The 25,568-nt window shown below is 37.0% G+C and overlaps 1 protein-coding gene across 2 annotated transcripts in view; it reads left to right on the top strand.

Annotated features, from left to right (window-relative positions):
• Positions 1–25,568, top strand: part of LOC150083319 (focadhesin-like) — a 457,209-nt gene that overhangs the window by 252,727 nt on the left and 178,914 nt on the right. For both annotated transcript variants that reach the window (XM_090377973.1, XM_090377972.1), the window contains 2 exons: positions 2,916–2,983; positions 21,532–21,676. In XM_090377973.1, the coding sequence (XP_090234099.1) occupies positions 2,916–2,983; positions 21,532–21,676 (213 nt within the window). The remainder of the gene's footprint in view (positions 1–2,915; positions 2,984–21,531; positions 21,677–25,568) is intronic.

Below are 25,568 nucleotides of genomic sequence, written 5' to 3'. Positions count from 1 at the left end.
GCCATCGGGCACTTGTGCAGGAATGATTTGAGGAACACAGTTCTGACTTCCAGCATATCAATTGGCCTCCGAACTCCTCCAATATCAATCCCATAGAGCACTTGCGGAACACTATGGAAAGGCATATCAGACGTCCAGATACAACAATCACCTCCATACCTGCATTGCTGACCACATTACACATAGCTTGGTTGGCCATACCTTCCTTACGCTTCAGACATCTTGTTGGTTGAATCAGTGCCACATCAGATAGCTGCTATACTGAGGGCAAAAGGAGGACCTACGAAGTATTAGGTAGGTGGTCATAATTCAGTGATCACTCAGTGTATATATATATATATATACACACCAAATCTTAAAAGTGACATTCTTTGCAACTTGAATTAGCTATTTTGAATTCTTTAACATTGTTAAGCTCTGTTGTCAGGCATGCAGTGCTTTCTTGAATAGAATAAGAAGCACTGAAAAAGAGAACTGATTATGAGAGCTAGAAAATGAACAGATCTGACAATTATAAAATCAAATTAAACTCTACCTGCCACTTGGAGTATGAGCACTCCTTGCTTCTGTGAATGATGCACTGTACAAAGTAAGGTGCTAAAATGAAGGCAACATTCAGAAGTAGATGGAATTGAACTACCATTTTCATTCTTGTGTGTTTAATTATGGCTGTTTAAAATTAATATGATCATCATACTGCCATTTCCATACAATAGGATGACCCTTGAAACCTGGGAACAGAATCCATCAAGCTATCATCACCCTGCTAGGGTGATAACTAATAAGTGTTTATCATTAAAAAAAAAGTGCAGTTATAATAACTTTTATACAGTGATAATGCATGCTCTAAGGACAACAATCTTCCAATTTAATGAACGATTCTTTTTAGGAATGTTTTCAGAGTTTGGGTTATATAACATCAAAGCTAATATTAGGCTCTTGTAAAGTACATGTTATCCAATTGAAGGCATCTTGCTTTCTCTTATTCTGATCTGCTTTCACACATTTAGGATAAAAATTGTTTAGACATTCAGTGCAGCTATATCAATTAGGAGGAAAAATAGTGATAGTGGCCATCACTGTGTTCCTCCTTTTTTTTAAATGATTGCGCCGTTTGATCAATCATATCTACCCAACCTTTAGTTTCATTGTAATAGAGATTGATCATACTTTTAAGTGTCATCTGTTTTATCGTCTGCATGTTAAGTTGATAGCATAATCAAATTTTTTGTAGGATTTTTTCTGACAATATATGAATCAAGAGTAATAGGTGGTTTTCCAGAATTTGCCAGAGTAAATGCAAACTTTGAAGAATATAGTTCACGGCCTTGTGTTTTTTTTTTTTTTTTTTTTTTTTTTCAATTCTCCTGGTATATTTTTTCTATTTTGTGGCATTGTTCCAACAATGGATAGTCTATAATTTTGGTATAACTCTTCTGCTAAATCGACAGATGTGTAATAATGATCTAATGTTACATTTCAGCCACTTCCCTTGATACACTATAAGGCATTTCACAACTTCTTTTGTACCACGCTGTTTGCGACTTCGCTTATCTTTCCTGCATACATTTCCATTTTCAAAACAACGAGTTCTTGCATCTGTAAGCATGTGTTTGAGCATTCCATATTTACCAGATTTTTCTTTTAGGAAAACTTTGAAGGGGCATCTTCCTCTGTGTAGTGACAGCATTTTGTCGATTGTTGTGTGGAAACCACTTGTATGATATTTTGTAAATAAGCTATTCATATGTTCAAAAATGTCATGGATTGAAGCAAACTTATGTTTTCGTCTTTCGCTTCTAGTATTCTTGTTATCGTGATTGGCTCCCATTAGTATCAGAATGCCTAGAAATGTGTATATCTCAGTAACGTTAGTTTTCTCAACACCTTTTCTGTCTACTTCATCATTGGTAAACCAAACAGTTGTATTTGTAATTTCTATTGGCAAGAACTTTTTGAAGGTGTCTGACATGTTGTTGGTTATACCTTTGTTTGTCGAACCTTCTCTAAATCGAACTATATTTTGTAGAGCTCAACGATTTGCTCTTGATATGATTGTGCTGTATCGACACCTGCGTTTTGCAGTCAAAACACTTTCATATTGATTTGATAAACAATATTCATCATCAGATTATTCTTGCAATTCTGTCTCACTTTCTACCACATTTATTTCATTTTCACTGTCAGAAACATCTTCATCCAGATCACTATTATAAAAGTCACTTTGTTGAAGAATCTCTTCAAGCTTTCATTCAAAAGGTCTTGCACTCATTTTTCACTAGTGATCCGAAGGGCACAGTAATAAATTGCTCAGCTGAGAGATAAATGTGTAGGTACATTTCAAGATGCAGTTTCTGTAAATTGCTTCTTGTAATAATTGAGGTTTTTCTTATGCTTATGCACAATTATGTTTAAAAAATTAGACAAAACTAAAACAAGGTCTGTTCTCCACTAAGGTCCAAGGCCGATTGCATGGGTGAATCCGTTTATCAAAACATAAATTTAATTTTGTGTGTGTAAGTAGTAGTACCTATGTCAAATAAAAATCGGTAACATCTAATCCCAAGGGGGAGGCAAAAATTTCCCACAATAAAGTATGTACCTGTTTTTCTGAAAAAAAAAAAAATTTATTTTAAATGCAGTTGTAGTACAATGAAATACATACCTTAAATGACCATTACACTTATTTTAGAAATTTTTCATTGAAAACTTTAGGAGATACAGGAAGAAATAAAAGCAGTGGGCAATTTTGGCCTCCCTTGGGAGTTCTAGGGTTAATATAAAACTAAAAAACTCACACATGTTCATTGGTCAGCACTTCAGATTATATCACCATTTAAGTATCCTTAACTGGATACAGAATGAATTGCAGGGATAACTCATTTGTTAATTTTAAGTTTTCTTTTCATTTATAGATCCATTTTATTTTAAAGACAGTGGAAAAGTTGCTCAGTATATCTGTCACTGAAGAAGATACTTTAAGGTATGCATTATTAAAATTTAAAAATCCATTTTGAAGGTTAGATTAGTATGAAAAATTAGCCAGATAATAAAACTGACTGAAATGCATAATACTTTGTACATAATGCCTTCCTTGAATTGGGTATCATTAATGCATTGGCATGCTTTGCTGTGTAAGATGTAAAATCTTACAAGTATATTATTTTATAGAAAAGTGAGATTAATTTAAAGTAAAACTTATAATATAGCAATATGGGGCAGCGAAACCCTACAAGTCAAGAATATTACTAAGGTCACTCGCAAGGGATTAAATTAGACAACGTCTATACAAGGGGAGCGATAAGCTGAAAGGCTATTAGCAACCTGGGTACACTTCGACTCCCAGCACACAGACAAACGAAAATAATAGAAACGAGTAGCAACTGCTGTTAGTAATAGGTGTTAACTCTGGAAAACAATGGTGCTGTGGACCATGGTACTGTCGGGATATTTCTTTGATCGGTGACACCTGGAGAAGAGACAGGAAGTAAATACGGGACAAATGCTGGAATTAGAGTTAAGACTGGCGTCTGGCTGTCGGTGATGGCAAGTTTTGTAGATCATGTAAAGCCGCTGACTTCAAAGGTACAGACAGCCTGAAAAATTTTACAAATTTCTTAAAATAAGAAGTTAGATCGAGCAATAAGGAGTCAGCTTGAGAAAATAAAACAGGCAAATAAGAACAGAGTGAAAGTTGATAAAATGATTTGCCCAGATTTGCATAACTGGGATCCAACACCTACAGCCTAGGTTCCAGGCTAATATGATAGGAATCCAGCATGTTTGCTGTGCACTATGATCTATAGAAATTCAGAAAGGGGAATCCTGATGGTTGAGGGCTCAGCTTCAACACATCACTTTGGCCACTGCTTTGACGAGATGGGTGGTCCTAAATGGCTCTGCCAGGATCAGTCAGCTAGTGGTTTCACCTGCAAGGCTCAACCATGTAAATGCCATTCCCCTACCCTCATGATTCAGGGGTGCCTCCGTAGCCAGGTGGGAAGGAGCAGCAGTGCGTAGCACCTGCTTCTTGATTAGACCGGGGTTCGAGCCCGTCACCACCAAATACGGAGGATGCGGAAAGGTCAGGGAATGATCACCACATATCCCGGAGCAATATGGCCTTAGTTGCTAATGCTCCTAAAAACCAAAACAACAACAACAACAACATGATTCAGGCTGACAGTAGTGTGGGTATAGTGTCTGGGTAGCCCTGGCCTCCCACTCCCAAGAACATTTATTGTTCTTGGGAGTGGGAGGTAGTGGGCAACCTAGACACTGAACCAATACAAAAAAACTATCAATCCTGATAATCTAAACTTTTCTTCTGGGGTCCCATCATGGTCTTTAACAGAAAAATTAAATGCTGGCCCAGATAATGTCACTTCTCCTAAAAGAGAAAATGGAAGTTATACTAGGTCCAACACTTCATTACCTAATATTTCATTCCACAAGTGAAAAACCAATAGGAAAAATTAAACCCTTCTTTTTCCAGAAGGGTTGCAAAAACAGGTCCTCCTTAGATCTGATGATCAAGGCTGAATCTGAAATTTGCAATGCTTTTGTGAAAAACGAACACCTTGTTATGGTTTCCATCAATATAGAGAAGGCATTTGATACAACCTGGTAGTATGGCATTCTCAGTAACCTACATAATCTTGGTCTACGAAGCAACCTGCCTATATTTATTAGGAACTTCCTCCAGAGCTGTTTTTCAAGGTTCGATATCAAAACTCCTTTTCTTCTACATTCTCACAGGAAGGAGTGCCACAGGGGTCGGGATTGAGTGCAACCCTATTTGCAATTAGAATTGATTCCGTTGCAAAAGATCTTCCAAATACTGTAAAAGCCTATCTTTTTGCTGACGTTCTATCTATTTCTTGCCATTCTCAGAACATGAGATCTATTGAGGGGCAATTGCAGATGTCCCTCAATACAGTACAAAAGTGGGCTGAGTTCAATGGATATAGTCTTTCTCATCGGAAAACAGTTGTGATCCACTTCTGCAATCAATGTATATTGCATATAGACCCTGAACTTCGGATATAAAATTCCACCATCCCGATTGCCAACAATATTAGATTCTTGGGATCGATCCTTGACAGCAAGTTAAACTTCTTTGAGTACCTTAAAGTAATACATACTACCTGTCTGAAAAAATTGAACATGCTTAGAGCTCTATCTCCCCAGTCTTGGGGAGCAGATCATACAACTTTGCTGCTCTTATATAGAGCACTCATTAGATCCTGTTTGGATTATGGTGCCCCAGTTTATGATTCTGCCCGAAAGAGTGTATTATGCTGGCTCGATCCTGTGCAACACAATGCACTGCGGATTGTCCTTGGTGCACATAGGACATCTCCAACTCATAGTCTATCTATACATTGAAGCTCACGAGCCCCCTCTGTACCTCCACAGAAGAATGTTACTACTTAAATATGCAGCCAAAATACAAAGTTTTTTCTCTGCATCTCATTCAGCCTTTCCCCTTTAATCTACCATTTAACAATCTCTATTTAAATAAACCAATTAAATACGACCAGCAGGCTTATGGCTCCTTGAATCACAGGATTGGAATGTTCCTCTCCACAATAGGCAGCAGATAAAGAATTTTTCTCACCCACCATGCACTCCCTTTCCTCATCCAACCTGTGATACTTATTTGCTCCAATGGGGAAACAACCGTATACAAACTGTGAACGTGCAACAATTGTATTCTAGCCATACTCAAAGCTATGTTGACTTCTTACCGATATATACAGATGGTTTCAAATCTCATTCAACTGTTGGTGTAGCAGCAGTGTGTCCCTCTGCTATCATATCAGATTCTGTTCCACCTGAGCACAGCAACTTTTCAGCAGAACTATATGCAATACAATTAGCCCTAGAAAATTTAACTCTTCACCCATCTGCAAAATATTTAGTTTATTATACCGACTCTCTCAGCTCAATTAGAGCAAGGCAGAACCCCCTCTCATAAGGATTACCCTATTTTAAATCATATCAGGAATTTGCTGTTGAAAATTGAAGATTGCCAACAACTAATAAACTTTTGCTGGATTCCAGCACATTCAGGCATTAAAGGAAATTAACTGGCTGATATTTCTGCTAAAAATCCATCAAATTTTGACTTAACCTCTGTCTTTATTCCAGCCTCTGATTATAATATCATAATTCAAGCACATACCATGCACGGTGGACAGAGCTCTGGCATAACCAAACAAGTAATAAACTTTTCCAATTGAAGCAAGACCCAAAATTTTGGCATTCAAGCATTCAGACAGTTCGTCAAGAAGTGGTACTCGTATGGATTAGAATAGGCCATACTCATCTGACTCACAGGCGATGACCCTCCTCAGTGTCCACACTGCTCTGAACATCTAACAGTCAAACATATTTTAATTGACTGTCCACACTATCAACAACGTCAAACTTTAATATTTCACTCTCTGGTTACAGGTAAGTAATATGAAAGAAATGGTTCTCCCAAACTCTTGTGGCATAGGCAGGCCGCAAACAAGTTATATGAGATTACGCTGTAATAGAACCTTGGCAGTCTAATCTGCCAATGTTCTGCACAGGAATCGTAAAGAGGAAGTTGTTCTTGCTTGGGTCTGCATAGGACACAGTCATCTGACATGCTTTTTGCTTTTCTTCTGAGGGCTGACGACCCTCTTCCATTCAAGCATTGTGACACCATTTTAACCATCAGTCTTATTTTTATTGAGTATCCTGATTTTTTAAATGCATGCCTCTTATGTTTTAATACTTTTTACCATCTGATTGAGCCTTATACACTCAGTCAGGGTTTACATGACAAAGATGATATGTCTGAAATTTTCAATTTTTAAAACTAAATCTTTATACCCACGTTTACTGCCTTTTAATAATTATTGTGTATACTTCTGTTTCTTTATCTGCTTTTACCTTGATTTTAACCATTTGTACAATCTGACATAGTAACTTCTTTTGTAAGTTACTCTTGTTTTTATTATATTTAATTTTCTACATGGCACATCATGGCCTTAAGTTCTTATTTGCCATAAAATCTCAAACTGCTCATTCACTGTTACAATGGATGTGATATCCGTGATCTTGGCAGATCATATATTCCAAAGCTTTGTCCATTTTGTTCTTTGTGGTGGTGAATTATCAACATCAGCAATTACTGATGAAATGGGTAGGACACCATAAAATGTAGTTGTAGTAGTAGTGGCAAGTAATGCAAGAAAGCAAGCTTATATGGCATCGGCCAAAAAAAAAAAAAAGCTGAAACACTTCCCACTTCATCTGTCCATCCTATCTAACAGTTTACCTAGTTCTTCCTTGAATTTTTCAAACTACCTACACCAGATGGGAGTTTGCTCCAACAATCAACCACCCTCTGACTGAAGACATTACATTTACTCACTTCCACCCTGCAGCCATCCTTCCTCAGTGTGAAACCCCCTTAATTTGTGTAGTCTGAGCAAGAGGAAGAATTCCATCAGCATTTAGCTTACTCAATCTATTCTAGGCCTTAAACACGTCAGTCATATCTGCTTGCAGATGATTAGTGTTCAAATGCTACAATTTGCAAAACTGAAGTCATCCCTGTTAAGCACACCCTTTTGCTCCCCTCACCAGTCTTGTTACTCTTCTCTGCACATTTTCCAGCAAGCACAGCACTCAAGATGTGGCCAGTACCCCATGGGCTGACCTGGCACCCTGTCTACACTGCTCAGCAAGCTTCGTATTTGACTGTACAATTAGTACAAGGTCTTTTTCATTCTCTTCTTCCCTAAGTGTGGTACCACACAACAGGTACATTAATCTGGGATTACTGCTCTGCATATCAAGGACCTTGCATTTGTCAATAGTAAACTTCATTTGCCACTTCTTGGCTCATTGGCCTAATTTGTCTAGATCTTGTTTCATCTATATATATTTACCAACTGAAAATAAACAGATTTTTAGATCTCATAGGTTATAAGTGCTCCATTCCTCTTTTAATAAATTTACATTTCCTACACACCATACCACTCAAGCTAATCTAGGAATGTAATGACAATGAACTTATTGGATTTTGGATGAATATTCATTTTTTCCCCTTCTTCCTTTTAAAAAGAAAATATGCTTGCTTTTTTTACACATTTCCTTCAAATATTGGATTTTGGATGAATATTCTTTGGTATCCTTGAACAGCAACACATTTTTTTGCTAATGAGAAGTTGCCACAACTGCTTGACACATGAAATCCATTTTGTGCCGCTATCTTTAATAGCTTCATTGAAGCAGCTAATGCTTCATCAACACTGTTGGCATGGCAAATTTTCAGCAATCGTTTTATAAAATTTGCTAAGCAGTTGTTCAGGAAAAATATTGCTCACTGTAACAACTGCCATGTGTATTCTCTGGAAGAAAGAATGCTCTAGTACTCATTGAAGGTGCTCTGAAACTCATTTAATGGAAATTAAATGAGTTTTTTAAAATATTAAACTAGCTGCATTGTACCAAGTGGAACGTTGTAACAAACACAGTGGAGTGTCATATTTATTAATTTTAAAAAATTATTCACTCTAAAGTGAATACTTTTTTAAAAATCTTTAGAGTGAATATTTTTTTTTAACTTACTCACTCTAAATTCACTCTAAAGGTTTGTCCAGTTCTTCCTTGAATGTGGCTTCTAGACCTGTATGCAGCACTCAAGATGTGCCCTAACCATTTCCTTATCTATTTAGGCTATCAACTTCCATAACAAAAGGTGGAAGTCTGTTCCGCCAAACAATCACCCACTGTCTAAAGGCAAATTTCCACACATCTATTCTACAGCTGTCTTTCCTCATTTGAATCTATACCCCCTCGTGTTCTTAATCTGAGCAAGAGGAAAAATCCCATCAACATTCAGCTTACATAACCCATTCAAGGCCTTATACACCTCAATCAGATCACCTCACAGTTGCCTACTCCCCAAGCTCTGAAATTTACAGAACTTAAGCCTTTCTTGGTAAGAGCACTTGTTTGTTTCCCCTCACCATTCTTGTTGCCCTTCTTTGTACTCATTCTAGCAACTCTACATCCTTTCTAAAACGAGGCCTCCAGACCCGTAAATAGTACTCTAGATGGCGCCTGACCATTGCTTTGTACAATGGGATAATCACCTCCCTGCTAGTAAAATTCCTATATATCATTGACAAGACTCCATGACCTGCCCTGGCAGCCCATCTGCACTGCTCAGCAAACTTCATATTTGACTGTACATTACCCCAAGGTCTTTTTAACTTTTCACTTACCTGAGTGTAGTACCACAGAGTTGGTATGTTTCCCTTCCATTATTGCTACCCATATGCAGTACTTTGCATTTGTCAATGTTAAACTTCAGTTGCCACTTCTCAGCCCATTTGCCCAACTTGTCAAGATCCAGTTGGAGTAGCATACTGTCTTTACTGTCATTAACAACCCTTGGACATTAATCCTAATATACCTTCATCAATATCATTGATGAATACACAAAATAACAATGGGCCCAGCACCAAACACTGGGGAATTCCACTAATATTTGCCCATGAAGAGCAGTGTCCATTGATTACCACTCTCTGTCATCGTAGTAGTAGTAATAATAGTGGCTTGTGATGCAAGAAAACAAGCATATGAGCTTATGCAACAAAAGCCAAAAAAATATTTTACGCAACACTTCCCTCTAAATGATTGTCCAGTTCCTCCTTAAATTTATTTAACCTGTCGACTTCCACAATGACGGATGGAAGTTTGTTCAAGAAATTAACCACCCACTGGCTAAAGGCAAATTTCCACACATCTATTCTACCTTTGTCTTTACTCAATTTGAATTTATGAACCCTTAGGTTTATAATCTGAACAAGTGTAAGAATCCCATCAGAATTCAGCGAGCTCAACCCATTCAAGGCCTTGTACACCTCGCAGGTGCCTAGTCTCCAGACGCTGCAATTTGCAGAACTTAAGCCTCTCTTGATAAGAGGATCCCTTCTTTCCCCTCACAAATCTTGTTGCCCTTCTCTGTACACGTTCAAGCAAATCTACATCCTTCCTAAAATGAGGCTTCCAGACCTGTATCCAGTACTCAAGGCGTGGCCTGACAATTGCCTTATACAAAGGAACAATCACCTCCTTTTCCCTGCTAGCAAAATTCCTGTATATCATTGACAAAACCCCATGACCTGCCCTGGCAGCCTGTTTGCATTGCTCAGAAAACTTCATATCTGACTGCACAATTACTCACAGATCTTATTCATTTTCTACCACTTTAAGTGTAGTACCACACAGTTGGTACGTTCGTTTGGGGTTACTGCTACCCTTATGCAGTACTTTGCATTTGTCAATGTCAGCCCATCTTCCCATATTTTATAGATCCTGTTGCAGTAGCACACTGACATTACTGTCATTAACAACCCTGCCAACCTTTGTATCATCTTCAAACTAACTTCGAAACTAAAATTGATATACCTACATCAATATCATTGATAAATATACAAAACAACAGTTGACCCAACACCAAACCCTGTGAGACTCCACTAATAACAATAGTCCATGAAGAGCAGCGCCCATTGATTACCACCCTCTGTCTTCTCCCACTCAACCATCCTTTTATCCATTGTAGCAACTTACCCTTAATACTATTCCGCTCCAATTTGTACAGTAGTCTTCCATGCTGGACAGTGTCAAAAGCTTTCCTGAAATCCAAGGATATGATATCAAAATTATTTTTTTCATCCAGTTCCTTTGTAACCACATCATAATATCCAATCAAATTTTTCAGAAAAGACTTTCCCTTAACAAATCCATGCTGTGTCTGAATTATTGCTGCAGTCTTGTCTAGATGATTCTGCAATGCATCTTTAACTAATGACTCCATTATTTTACCTGGAACAGAAGTTAAACTAACTGGTCTGTAATTACTTGTGTCACCCTTCGATCCTCGTTTGTGAATTGGGGATACATTTGCACATTTCCAGTCCGTGGGGACGTCTCCTGAGTCCAAGAATGCTCTCATAATTATGGCTAAGGGTTTGCTTACTTCCTTTGCTGCCTCCTTTAATATAACTGGATAGATTCCATCTACCCCAGGTACATTTCTTATGTTTAACTTCAACAATTTCTCCTCCACTTTGCTCTCACTTATTACAAAATCATTAAGCACCCTGCTACAATTTGATAACCTTCTGGCATTTTCAATGCTTAATAACTCCTCATGTGTGAATGTGTAGATGCAAAATAGTCATTCAGTTTGTTTGCTATCTGAGCAGGATAATCAATAGTCGAACCATCGATGTCAAGTGGACCAATCCGATTCACCCCCTTCCTTTTAGAATTTATATAAGTAAAGAAATCCTTGCTTTTTTTTCTTAGCATCCTTTGCCAAAGATTTCTCGTAATCTGTCTTCGCCTGCCCAACCTTCTTTGTGACTTGATTACAGACTAGCTTTTATCTGCCATACGCTTCTGTGTCACCTGATAATTTATATGCATCCCATGCATTTTTCTTCTCTGCCACGAGCCGTCACCACCAAATACAGAGGATGCGAAAAGGTCAGGGAATGACCACCGCATATCCCGGAGTAATATGGCCTTAGTTGCTAATGCTCCTAAAAACCAAATAACTAAGTAACTGCCACGAGCCTCATTAGTTCATTTAACAACCATTTAGGCCTAAACCTTTAACAATATTTCTTAATAGGTATAAAACTTTTAGTAGCTTTCACGATTAATTCCTTGAATGCATCCTACTTAGAATTTGCTGTAGGTAACATCATCAATTGATCCCACTGTACGGAATTTAAAAACTGTGTGGGACGACTGTGATCACTGCCTCCTAGTGGTTCCTTTATCTGCAAATTCTTAATATTCGAATGATCACTGCTAATAATCAGATCAAGAGTGTTACCCTCTCTGGTTGCCTCTCAAACATACTGCTGCAGAAAACAATCATCCAATAAATCTACAAAAGTCTTACTAGTGTGTGAGTGGCCCACCCACAAGTTCCAGTCAATACCTGGGAAGTTAAAATCCCCCATTATAAGACATTCTGATTTACTAGGCCACTATTTCTCTGTACAATTGTTCATTGTACTCATTTGAGTCATTAGGTCTATAACACACTCCTACTCTTATTTTTGCTTCCGCAGTGCTTATGTCACACCAAACTAACTCAACAGTGCACTGTTCTTCTATATCAACTGGATTCACTTGTTTTGATTTTGTTTTTCTTAATTAACAGCATAACCCCTCCTGCCTTCCTATCATTTCTGTACACATTGTACTCCCCAAATTCCAATTCTGCATTCTTAATATCTATATGACACCATGTCTCTGATATCCCAGCAATATCCGCCTTTGATGTCTTGACCAACACTTCAAATTCATCAAATTTATTTACTATTCTTCTAGCATTGTTATACATGTACCACTTCTTATTATTAGTTACCCTAACACATCCCATATACCCACCTGTTTCACGATGACTGCCATCAGTCCCTGAAAACCCTAACACCCCTCGTTCCAGGCCACTGCTTATTCTAATAGAAGTAGTGCAAGAATCACCTTCAACTCTGCCTACAGCTACTTTTAACCTTTTAGTCTGTGAATTCCCCCAAACTAGCAGTTTTCCGACCTACCTAACACTGCCTTGATAGCATCAGCAAATATTCTTGCACCCTTTCTATTTAAGTGTATGCCATCCCTGTAGAAGCAGTCTCTCTTGTCAGCAAGCACAGAGTGTGCTGAAAAAAATTCTACACCTTGAGCCTTGCACATTCCCTCCAGGGCCGAATTGATTGACAAGGCTCTCATCATGTACTCCCTCCTATCGTGTCGTCTGGGCAGAATTGCAGACACTTTCAAATTTAACCCTAACTCACGACTTTTTTGCAACATTGACCTGTACTTGTTAAGTGAAAATGTAGATCTCTTACTCTTAATGTCATTGGTGCCAACGTATACAACAGTAATACAGTCGGTCCTCGTATAACACGTGTTTACATTACACGAATTCGATCATACACGATTTATAAATAGGGGAACGTTATCTTATATAACATGAACCGAATTCGCTTATACACAATTCGCCTTTGTGTTTACAAGAAATGGCAGTCGAACGCGGAATCACCCCAACTGAATGCAACACGATAGGAATGAAGAAGATTCTGAAAATGTATTTATGTGTTTTATATCAGTGAAGGGGAAACACATTTCACCATAATAACGTAAAAAGCAACACAATTCCAGTTATCGATATAATAGCAAATGCAATTAGATGGAGTTTACTACCAGTTTATAACAGATTCCACTAGCAGAAACACAACTGGAAATTGTTTTTATTGTTTTATGGTAGTAACCCCCAGAAATGTGCTTTAGTAAAATGTGAGGTGTTAATAGTGTATCTCGGCCTTTACGGTGTTGTTTATTCAGTTGCTACACGCGCGCAGCTTTGTTTATGTGTATCAAGCGTGCCTCCTCATTTTGTAATTGTGCTTTATTCCCTAAAAATGAGTAAAATACTTAAAAGGTGTGAAAAGGAAGCGTCCTGGTGAAGACACTGCAGATTCAGAGAGAGAGAAAAAAAAAGCAATATCGATAAACAGAGGCGGACTGGATTAAAAATTCTTACCCGGGAAAAATTGTAGTGGCCTCATACTACGGTTTATGGCCAAAATCACACCGGCCTCCGGCCCACCGTGGTTTCCCCCGTAAGGCTTCTGTCCGCCTCTGTCGATAGAGAAAAAATATGAAATTGTGAAACGCTTTGAGCGAAATGAAAGGCCATGTGATATTGCATGTGCTATAGGCCTAAATCAGGCAACGCCGAGAATTACAAAGAATGCAGAGAAAATAAAAACAACTTTTATAGCAGGAACAACTCAAAGTGTAATTAAAATCCATTAGATTAAGACACAAGAATTGGAAGAGATGGAACGGCTGTCATCTGTTTGGATAGAAAAATCAAACAAAAAACAAGTCTGCTTACGATAGAAGCAAAAGCATTAGCAATATTTTATTACGACTTACGTATTATAAAATACGTAAGTATTTTATTACGACTGTTTTATTTAATATAATAAATTTTTTACGAATAAAATACGTATTTTATTCGTAAAAAATACTTTTTTAGTATTAAAAAATACTAAAAATACTTTATTATAATATTTTTATTACGTATTTTAATCGTTATAAAATACTTAACGTATTTTATAACGATTAAAATTACCCGATTATTTATTGTTTGGTAATGTTTTGGTTCCAAATGTGTGTTCAATCTTGGGTGGTCGGCACCTAACCCTACTTTTCCCATAGGGTCTGTTGTTTATATTGCACGATTTCGCATTGCACGAGAGTTTCTAGGAACGCAACTATCGTGCTATACGAGGACAGACTGTATATTATTATATAGTATTATATTAGATATATGCTTCACAACATCATCAACTTTTGCCCCTGACAGACAGACATACTCTGGTCCTATTCCATCTATCCTTTTTACACAATATATATTCCCTGTCTTACTGACAATAGAGTCACCAACAATAACTAGTTCCTTTGGGACTAGCGCATTCTGCCTTGGAGATTGCCGCTGTGTTGCCTGATTCCCAGGAGTGTGCTCTAGCTTTGAGTTGGGCAGCTGAGAGCTTAATGGGTCCCTCCTATTAATTTCTTCGAGGGCATCTACCCTACACCTCAAGCTCTCATAGACGCCCATTAGAGCACTGAGTTTATGTCTAATTTCTAGACACTTTCTGCACCTGACACACATATAGACATTCTCCTTGGCTAGATCATGTTGTGTTCCAGAGAGTTCGGCAAACATTTCACAAGTTGCACATTTTTTTAGGCTGTGATGCGTTGGAGAATCGCCCCCTAATTTCTCCCCCAAGTCACAGCACTTCTGCCACTTTGTGTCCATTGCTTTTCTGCTCTGGTCTGGGGCATGATATTTTAAATTAATAAGATCAATAAATTTAATTAATTAATTGTCAATACTACACTATCTAATAGAATTCTAAATGCAGTGATGCGTATTACGCTATATAATTATACGTTAGAGCTACCTAGTTACCACAATTAAAAATTTGAATTCCTTACCTCCTATACAAAAACAATGGCTGCAGGAATTGAACGAAATAACGGTTTTACGTATATTAAGTAGTAATCTACAAAAACTCTTTATCTAAATTAAAAATAAAAATAACCAGTATAACTATAAGACTACGTATAAAGTACAATATAAAATAACAATTAGGTAAATTAAAAGGCAAACACTTATCGCTTTTTCGGAGCCTGTAATTTTTAAATAGAGTCAGCGCCCTCTCTCATTTGCTCAACTTGTCTAGATCCAGTTGGAGTAGCATACTGTCTTTACTGTCGTTAACAACCCTGCCAACCTTTGTATCTTCCACAAACTTGGACATTAATCCTGATATACCTTCATCAATATCTTTGATGAATACACAAAACAACAATGGGCCCAGCACCGAACACTGGGGAACTCCACTTATAACATTTGTCCATGAAGAGCAGTGACCATTGATTACCACTCTCCGTTGTCTCCCCTATATGTCGAAGCGAATGAGCTCTCATTATCGCTTCGCAGGAAACAGTTGTCTCTACATTATGCTTTGAAACTGAAATCCCTGCCAGACCATCCGACGTGGACACCCGTTTTTGAGCCACGTTGGGAAAATCTGTACAACATTCGCCAGACTGCCAATCAACCATTCGGTATTCGTATCCAGAAGCTACTCAATGATTTGAATATCACATTAGACAATGTTGCCCCATCACAAGGGCAAACTTTTCCACTCTGGCATGCTCGTGTCCCAAACTGCAACTTCTCCCTTAACAATTGGAGAAAGGACAGTACTCCATCCACCACAGCTCTTTTTAGCACAGTGCTCGGAACATGCTGACTCCTTGCCTGTCTACACAGATGGCTCGAGGTCAGAAATGTCTGTCTGTCGAATCTGCAGCTGTTTTCCCAGACACCACTGTATCTGAGCAGATCTCCAACAAATGCAGTGTGTTCACTGCAGAGCTGCATGCGGTTGAGCTAGTCTTAGATCGTATACAAACCACCAACCACAAAAAATATATTATATACCGATTCTCTAAGTTCATTGCAGGCTTTATCATCAATGAGGTTCAACTCTCATCCTCTCCTGACCCGGATACAGCAGAAGCTGCAGTACCTTGCACAATCTGAATTTGATGTTCGTTTCTGCTGGATCCCAGGCCACATTGGGATCTCAGGAAATGATATGGCAGACTTTGCAGCCAAATCAGTGAACAGGCAAGTAATTCGAAAGAAACTGGTATCGCAATGGCAACATTCATGGCATGGACAGGCTGCAAACAAGTTATATGAGATTAAGCCTGTAATTGAACATTGGCAGTCTAGTCTGCTCAGGAACCGAAAAGAGGAAGTTGTTCTATCTTGGCTCCACATAGGACATTGTCACTTGGCACACCATTTTAACAGTTCGTCATATTTTAATTGAATGTCCGTCTTTTTATAATGACCGCCGTTTATGTTTTAGCCATCTGTCTGAACCTTATACACTCAGACAGGTTTTATCGGACAATGACAATGTGTCAGCTATTTTTTAAGTTTTTACAACTTATTAATCTAAATAATTCTGTCTAGAATATTTTTATCGTTTTATGCTTTATGAACGTTTTATATCATATACTCTTTTACAATAATATACAAATATACTCTTTTAGAATAACATACAAACAATTGTAATATTATAGTTTTATATTTTACATCCTTTTGACTTGGCACATTATAGCCTTAGATGCTAATGCACCATAAAACCCTAAAACAAACAAACAAATATCTGTTGTCTCCCACTCAACCATCCCTTTATCCAATGTAGCAACTTACCCTTAATGTGGCGCCTCCGTAGCCGGATGGGCAGGAGCAGCAGTGCGTAGCACATGCTTCTTGATTAGACCGAAGTTCGAGCCCATGAGCCACAAAATACGAAGGATGCGGAAAGGTCAGGGAATGACCACCGCATATCCCCAGAGCAATATGGCCTTAGTTGCTAATGCTCCTAAAAACCAAATAACAACAACATCCCTTAATGCCAAATCTCTCCAATTTGTACAGCAGTCTTCCATGTGCAACAGTATCAAAAGCTTTCCTGAAATCAAAGTATATGATATCAAAATTATTTTTGACGATCAGTTCCTTTGTGACCACATCATAGTATCCAATGAAATTGGTCCGACAAGACTTCCCTTTAACATACCTATGCTGTGTCTTAACTATTACTGCAGTCTTTTCTAGATCCTGCAATGCTTCTTTAACCAGTGACTTCATTATTATCCCTGGAACACAAGTTAAACTAACAAGTCTTTAGTTACTTGTCACCTTTTGAACTCCCTTTGTGAATTGGTGATACATTTGCACACCTCAAGTCCATGGGGACCTTCCCTGAGTCCAAGGAAGCTCTCATAATTATGGCTAAGGGTTTGCTTACTTCCTTTGCTGCCTCCTTTAATATAACTGGATAGATCCTGTCCACCCCAGGTGCCTTCCTTATGTTTAACTTCAATAATTTCTCCTCCACTTTCCTCTCAGTTATTACAAAATCACTTAGCTCCCTGTTAGAATTTGATGACCATCTGGCACTCCCCTCATTGAATAACTCCTCATGTGTGAATGTAGATGCAAAATACTCATTCAGTTTATCAGCTACCTGAGCATGATCATCAATAGTCAACCCATCTATGTTAAGTGGACCAATCTGATTCATCCATTTCTGTCTAGAGTTTACACAAATAAAGAACTCTTTGCATCCTTTGCCAAGTATTTCTCGTAATCTGCCTAACCTCCTTTGTGACTTGATTACAGACAAGCTTATGTCTGCCATAGGCTTCTGTGTCACGTCATAATATCTATGAATCCCATACATTTTTCTTCTCTGCCACGAGCCTCATTAATTCATCTGACATCCATTTAGGCCTGAACCTTGAACAGTATATCTTAGTTGGAATGAAAAGCGTAGTAGCCTCCAAGATTAAGTCCCTGAAGGCTTAGTTCAAGATTAAGTTCCTATTTAGAATTCAACGTTGGGAACATCATCAGTTGATCCCACTGTACAGAATTTAAAACTGTCTGAGACCACTGTAGTCACCTTTACGAAACCAAAAGCCCTTCCCTTTAGCCTTGATGGTAGTTATATCTTTAAGTAATTTCCATATCGGTACATTGTGATCACTGTCACCCAGTGGTTCCTTTAATTGCAAATTCTGAATGCAAGAATAATCACTGCTGATAATCAGATCAAGAGTATTGCTCCCTCTGGTTGCCTCTCGAACATGCTGCTGTAGAAAACAGTCATCCAGTAAATCCAAAAAGTCTTGCTAGTGTGCAAGTGACCAACCCACAAGTTCCAGTCGATATCTGGAAAGTTAAAATCCCCATTATAGGACTTAATTTCTCTGCACAATTGCTCATTATACTCGTCAGATTCATTAGGCCCATAATTCACACCTACTGTCATTTTACCTTTCCCAGTGCTTATGTCACATCAAACAGACTCAACATTGCATTCTCCACCAACATCAATTGGATGCACTTCCTTAGATTTTGTGTTTCTTAACTAACAGTAATTTGTTACGTGTTTTTTTTTTTTTTTTTTTTTTACGAAAAAAAAGACCCTAAACATGGATAAGAAGAGACCATTGATCGAAGAAAAGCTTGAATTCTATGCTTGAGCTACTTTATCCCCTGTAATTTTATTATTTTATGCTTTATTTTGCTTTTCTTCCATTTCTTTTTTATTTACAAAAATACATAACACACTCTATTTACAATCATATGAACCTGGGTAAGAAACTCCAGCAGAAAGTGGAGCTTCTCTTACAAAATTGTAAAACACAACAAAACTCTCAAGACTCAAGTAAAAGAAAAACATGTGTGCACGCTCAATGACATTTATGTATTCGTTTACGTATGTGGCCTGTTTGTAGCGGCTCCAGGACCTTGGTCCATCTCCATAAATTGTCTCTATCTTGACTACAGAATCTGCGTAATCAGGGCTTGAAATGCGAGCAGCCAACACCTGAGCAACTGCTGCCTGATGCCCATCCCAAGGCATGTGGAGCCGTACATAATCAACTATCTGTGCTTCGGTAGTGCGCTAAAATCCCACATCCACTGGAGGTAGTGCAATACCGGTGGATGCCAGCAATCCCGTACTCAGGATGCCTAGTCCTGAGTACCAGCAGGGAAAAAAAATAAAATAAAAATAAATAAAATAATAATAAAAAAATTAATAAAAATAAAATAATAAATAAAATGTATCAATAAATAAATATAAAAAAAAAAACAACCTCAGATTAAAAGAATTCAAGTCCAGGATGACTGGTAGGTGACACAGGGAACAGCTCAGCAAGAATTTTTTGAATTATTCAGTGTGATGAAGCATCTGCATTCTTCTGCTGAAGACATCGTTGGTGAAGATTTGAAGGGCTTGAAAGTTAGTCTCATTTTCAATTAAGGCTTTAAGATTGACTTCTGAGATGTTCTGAACCTTATTTTTAAGTGTTGTCCGTTGTTCTTCGTAGTTGGGGCAGGACAATAGGATGTGGTTCCAGGATTCCTCTTCCCCACAGGAGCAATGAGGATTTGTCGCCAGTCAGAATTGGAACAGTTTCGCTTTAAGAGTGCCATGTCCTGTTAGGATGTAGGATGCGCTCATGGATGGGTAGAACCAATTACAATGTGGCTTATTCATGGCAAAGGTGACATCTGGGATAAAAAGTCTGGTGACTGCTCCACCTGGACTTTCATCCCATCTAACTTGCCAAAGGGAGAGGAATTTATTCCATGGTTTTATTTTTTCCTGTTTAAGTATTGCTAAAGAATCAAATTCTAATAAATTAATTTTTTTTAATTTTCAGTAAATATTTTAATATTTGTTTTTTAAGTCTTTCAAAAACTATGCCATTCACCTAAAAAATCCAGAGTGTATACAGCATATACCTGCATATACCCTCCACTACAGCCCTGATTGTAACATTTACTAGAACCTTCTTGAATGCTTTTCATGAAAGACTTGCAAATAGAGCATTTTGACTTGATTATTGAACACAGATTCAGTTTACAGGTTTCTTTTATAAGAAGAGTATTTTCAGCAAAGGTATAAGTAAAGAACCAGTAATATTTTGAATTATATTACACTCCCTGTGAGATTCTATCTCCAGAGGGGATCACACACTTTGAGAAACAGTTATAAGTACAGTAAACCCCCGCTATTCGCGGGGGTTACGTTCCTGAGAAATGCCGCAAATACTGAGTTATGGCTCCCATAGTAATAAAGGAGTTCCGTTCCAAAGTATGAAATATATAAGAAAAACTAGTCTAAAATTTTGTCCATGTATGTATTATATGTATCTTCATAATATGACTATGTACATAGACAGTACATAGTGAAATGCAAGCATATGGCATCGAAATGAAAATAAGAAACAATTTAATATTAAATGTAATATTTATTAGAAATTTCAAACAAATCTTTCAAACCAGCGCCTTTGCTAGCTAAAAAACTTATTCCGCCAGTGCTATCACCAGTTTCGCTAAAGTGTTGATAAAGGAGTTTTGCCTTTTCATGAATGATGAGTGAACTTAACAGAATTTTATTTTGAGTTCGGTCTTCTATCCACAGATTTAAAGCTTTTTCCATTTTTTCTAATTTAATAGAAATTAGAAAAATCACGAGTTACAGAGCAAATTTTTGAAGCAATTAGCGCATTTTCACGGACACTACGGCACATTTTTTCTTCCGATTTCTTGATTGATCGTACCGTTGACTCATTGATTTCATAATGTTTTGCCACTGAGGAGACACTTTCACCATTAGAAATTTTGTCTAATAACTCAATTTTATTCGCTAATGTCATCACCTTCTTTGATCTTTTCACATTTCCCTCATTAATCGTAGCCATATTTTTGTACGGGTTAGAAAGAACTTGTCCAAATAAAGTCACTTTCTTCTGTTAACACGCTCGAAAAAGTGTGTTTTACACTGCAAAATGGTAGATTTATCACTTTTGTAAGCATATCAATTTATAAATTGATAAATTTACTCAATTTATAAGCATATAAATTAAAAGCAAACGACGAAACCTTCCATGACAAGCGCATAACACATATTGAACAAGGATTAGCGAGAAACATCCACGCTCGTGATTTTGTCACCCCTTCTCCCCCACCCACTGAGCACTGTTTTGACCGGGAAAGATAATTTTAGCCACGCCCATGTTTTTTATGGCAGAAAATGTTCACAGCACTTTAAAATTCACATTTTTTTAGGTTTCATTTTATATTAAATCAGCGACCGCAAATACAGATACCGCGAATAGCAGGGATTTACTGTATTTAAGTTATGCATTATGAGAATATTATGTTAATGCACGTGATTTTATAACATAATTTTTTTCTTTTCTTATGCTAATAGCTTTTAATTAGATAGTTGGAAAATTTAGATTTTTTTTTTTTTTTTTTTTTTTTAGGATAGGTCCACTGCTTGGTCTTGCATTATCTCTATCAGCACTTAGCCAATGTGGAAATCATAAATTTCAGACATTTGTGATATCTACATGTGAAAAATTTCATAACAGACTTTTGGATGAAGATCCTTCTTCAGTTACTTTTGAGGTAAAATTCCAATGCCAATACTAATTTTTTTGTCTCAGGAATGTCATTTTGAGAATAAGTATTAATATTACTGAATATTAGGAAATGTTAACCTGATAACATATTTTTAATGAAAGAATACCTAAGTGTATACGTAAATTGTACATGCAGAATCCTGTTCTCTACTATTTCTGATGTTACATTTTGTATTGAAAGCATAATCAAAAAAGTTAAATCATAAATTATCTCATTTATGAAATTATGAAATTACAATAGAACTTCACAAATCCAGCAAAATTGGGACTTAATCCATGTCAGGTTTTTGAAATATAATACTGTAACATCTTTACTGTTAAACAGATGATTCAGGGCTCTGACAGAGCTGCAAAACAAAGAAACATTAGCATGTCTCTCAATTTGGGAAACTTTCTTGAGAATAACATATATATATATATACACACAGGCACCTCTCTACTTACAGTATTACGTGCAAATGACTTACATACAACTCGCAGATATGTACAAAGCTGCTGTTATGTTTGGTTATAAGAATCAATTTTGAATGCCTTCGTGATATTTTTCTGAAGCAGATTTCTGGAGGTCACTACCATAAAACAATAAAAACAATTAGCAGTTACTGGTTTATTTTGCCTTTCTGTTAGTGCAATCTGTTGCACTAACAGAATTAAATTAAAAACAGGTAGTAAACATGATCTTATTGCATTTGCGATGATACCAATAGCTGGAATTCCGTGAGTTTTTACGTTACAGTATTATGGTGAAATGAGTTCCCTTTTGCTGAAATCTTCCATCATATAAAACACATTAATAAATTTTCAGAATCTTCTCTTCATTCCTATTTTTTGAGCTTCGTAAAGCTGTTACTCCATGTCTCACTTGCGCGTATTGTCTTAGTTGCAATTTGTGCACGTTGATTGCTTATTTTCTTATTGTTTTAAATTTTCCAACAAAAAAAAAAAAAAAAAAAGTCAGTGAACAGAAATATTAATTAGTGACAGTATTAATTATGTACATAAGCTTAAATTTAATTTTATTTTGCTAACCCGTGGGAAATATTCTTCCGATTTTCATGCATCATTTAATTTTGTTAGTTGGAGGATGTAAAGTATAAATTTGTGATCTATATCTTTACTTTTATAGCCTGTGGATAATATTCCTCCTATTTTTGCTTATTAGAATAGCCATTTAATACAATTAAAATTCAGTTTGCAGATGTGATCACAACGACCGATGCTTACTACATATCGTATAGTGAATGGTATTTTATTTTGGAGAGTCCATCATGAAGTGATTTAATCGTAGATTAAATTAAATTATGTATCGTATTTAGATTAAATTAGTTTTGAATAAATACTGTACTTTACATTATTATTCATTGTATGTTTTTTCAGCCTCATTTAACTCAATTGCAAATCGTAAAATGCTGTACATGAAGTTTGTTAGGGGTTATAATCTCAGTGCGTTGTACTATACTATACATGTATTTTGTATCTACAAGACAGAAGTTGGACTTACATACAAAATAGACTTATGTACATGAAAAAACCGATTAAGTACATAAGTCGAGGAGTGCCTGTATATATATATATAAAATGGCAGTTGTATTAATATAGTTATGTAAAACACGATTTTTATAAACTTTTAACTTCCCAATGCATCAGGTTTCCAGTTGTTAATCAGGCTCTCTCCTAATCACATCTGGTAGCTACCATTCAAATTATGCATGTAAAATTTTAATACAATCAGCTTATATATTCTATTTATTTTATTCTTTCTTGCTGTAACCCTCAGCTTACAGCAAGAAAATTATTGCAAGTTCATGCAATTATAGCAAGTGCATGAAGCAGTTTCTGATGTCACATTTGAAAAATAATAATTAATAAATAAATGAAACAATTCATTTTTCAAGTTATCTACCATAGGCTTCTATTTCACCTGATAATTTATATACATCCCATGCATTTTTATTTCAGACACAAGTCTTATTATTTCATCTGACATCCATTTAGGCCTAAACCTTGATTTTATAGTTAGTATGAAAAGCCTTGAATGCTTCCCATTTGGAATTTGCTGTTCTTAATGCGATCAGTTGGTTCCACTGTATCAAATTTAAAAACTGTCTGATACCACTGCAGTCACCCTTACGAAAGCAAAAACCCTTCCCTTTACCCCTGATATTAGTTATGTCTTTAAGTAAATCCCACATCAGTACACTGTGATTACTGCCATATAGTGGTTCCTTTATCTGCAGATTCTTAATGCATGAATAATCAGTGCTGATAATCGGATCAAGAGTATTACTCCCTCTGGTTGCTTCTTGAACATACCGCTGTAGAAAACAATCATCCAATAGATCCACAAAAGTGTTATGTATGCAAGTGACCAACCTACTAGTTCCAGTCAGTATCTGGGAAGTTAAAATCCCCATTATAAGACATTCTGATTTATTGGCCTACTCTATTTCTCTGTACAGTTGTTCATTGTACTCAGAGTCATTGCATCTAAACACACTCCTACCCTCATTTTTGCTTTCCCAGGCTTATGTCATGCCAAACTGACTCAACATTGATTCTCCACCCATGTCGACTGGATGCATTCCTTAGATTTTGTGTTTATTAACTAATAGCATAATACATCCTCACTTCCTCTTCTGTCTATCCTTTCTGTACACATTGTACTCCCCAAAATCCAATTCTGCATTCCTTATATCTGTGTGACACCACATCTCTGATATCCCAACATTATCCACCTTTGATGTATTGACCAGCACTTCAAATTCATCAAATTTAATTTCTATACTCCTAGCATTGGTGTACATGTAAGTATACATGCACTTGTTCTTACTCTTAGTTACCCTAACACAGCCCACGTATTCACTTGTTCCATGATGATGACCACCACCAGCCATTGAAATCCCCAACAGCTTACTTTCCAGGCTGCTGCTCATTCTAATAGAAGCAGTACAAGAGTTACTTTCACCTCTGTCTGTGGCTACTGTTAATCTGTTAGTCTGTGAATTCCCTAAGCTAGCAGTTTTCTGACTCACCTAACACTGCCTCGATAGCATCAGCAAATATTTTTGCACCCTTTCTATTTAAGTGTATCCTATCCCTGTAGAAGCAGTCTCTCCTGTCAACAAGCACAGACCAGGTTGAAAAAATTCTACCCTATGAGTCTTTTACAATCTCTCCAGGGCCAAATTGATTGTCAAGGCTCCTATAGTGTCTGGTAGAATTGCCGTCTCTTTCAAATTTGAACCCTAACTCTTGATTGTTTTTCAACATTGACATGTACTTGCTAAGTAAATATGCAGATCTCCTACTCTTAATATCATTATTGCGAGCATGTACAACATTATCACCTTTTGTGTCCTATTCCACCTATCCTTTTTGCACAATATATTTCCTGTTTCCCTGTTAAAAGAGTCACCGACAATAACTAGCTCCTGTGGGACCCATGCATTCTGCCACTATGTTGCGTGATGCACAAGAGTGAGATTTGGGTAACTGAGATCTTGATGGGACCCCATTTTAATTCCTTCAAGGGCATCTACCCTTCTCTTCAAACTCTCATAGATGTCAATCAGAATGCTGAGTTGGCACCTAATTTCTACATTCTCCCTAACACACACACACATAAAGACATCCTACTTGGCAAGATCATGTCATGTTCCAGAAAGTCCGCAAACGTTTCACAAGTTGCAAATTTTTTTAGGCTGAAATGTGTTGGAGATTTGTCCCCTTCAGTTCTTCTCTGAGTCACAGCACTCTGGCTAGTTTGTGCCTGTTGCTTTGCTGCTCTAGTCTGGAGCATGATTTCTTTTTAAATACAATATAATTGATTAACAGTGAAATTTAATCAATTTAATTGATTAATTGGCAATACTACACTA

The sequence above is a fragment of the Mastigoproctus giganteus genome, chromosome 7, assembly GCF_048544385.1.
Source record: "Mastigoproctus giganteus isolate SK-2022 chromosome 7, ASM4854438v1, whole genome shotgun sequence".
Taxonomy (NCBI): Eukaryota; Metazoa; Arthropoda; class Arachnida; order Uropygi; family Thelyphonidae; genus Mastigoproctus; species Mastigoproctus giganteus.
This window is presented reverse-complemented; position numbering and strand designations above follow the sequence as displayed.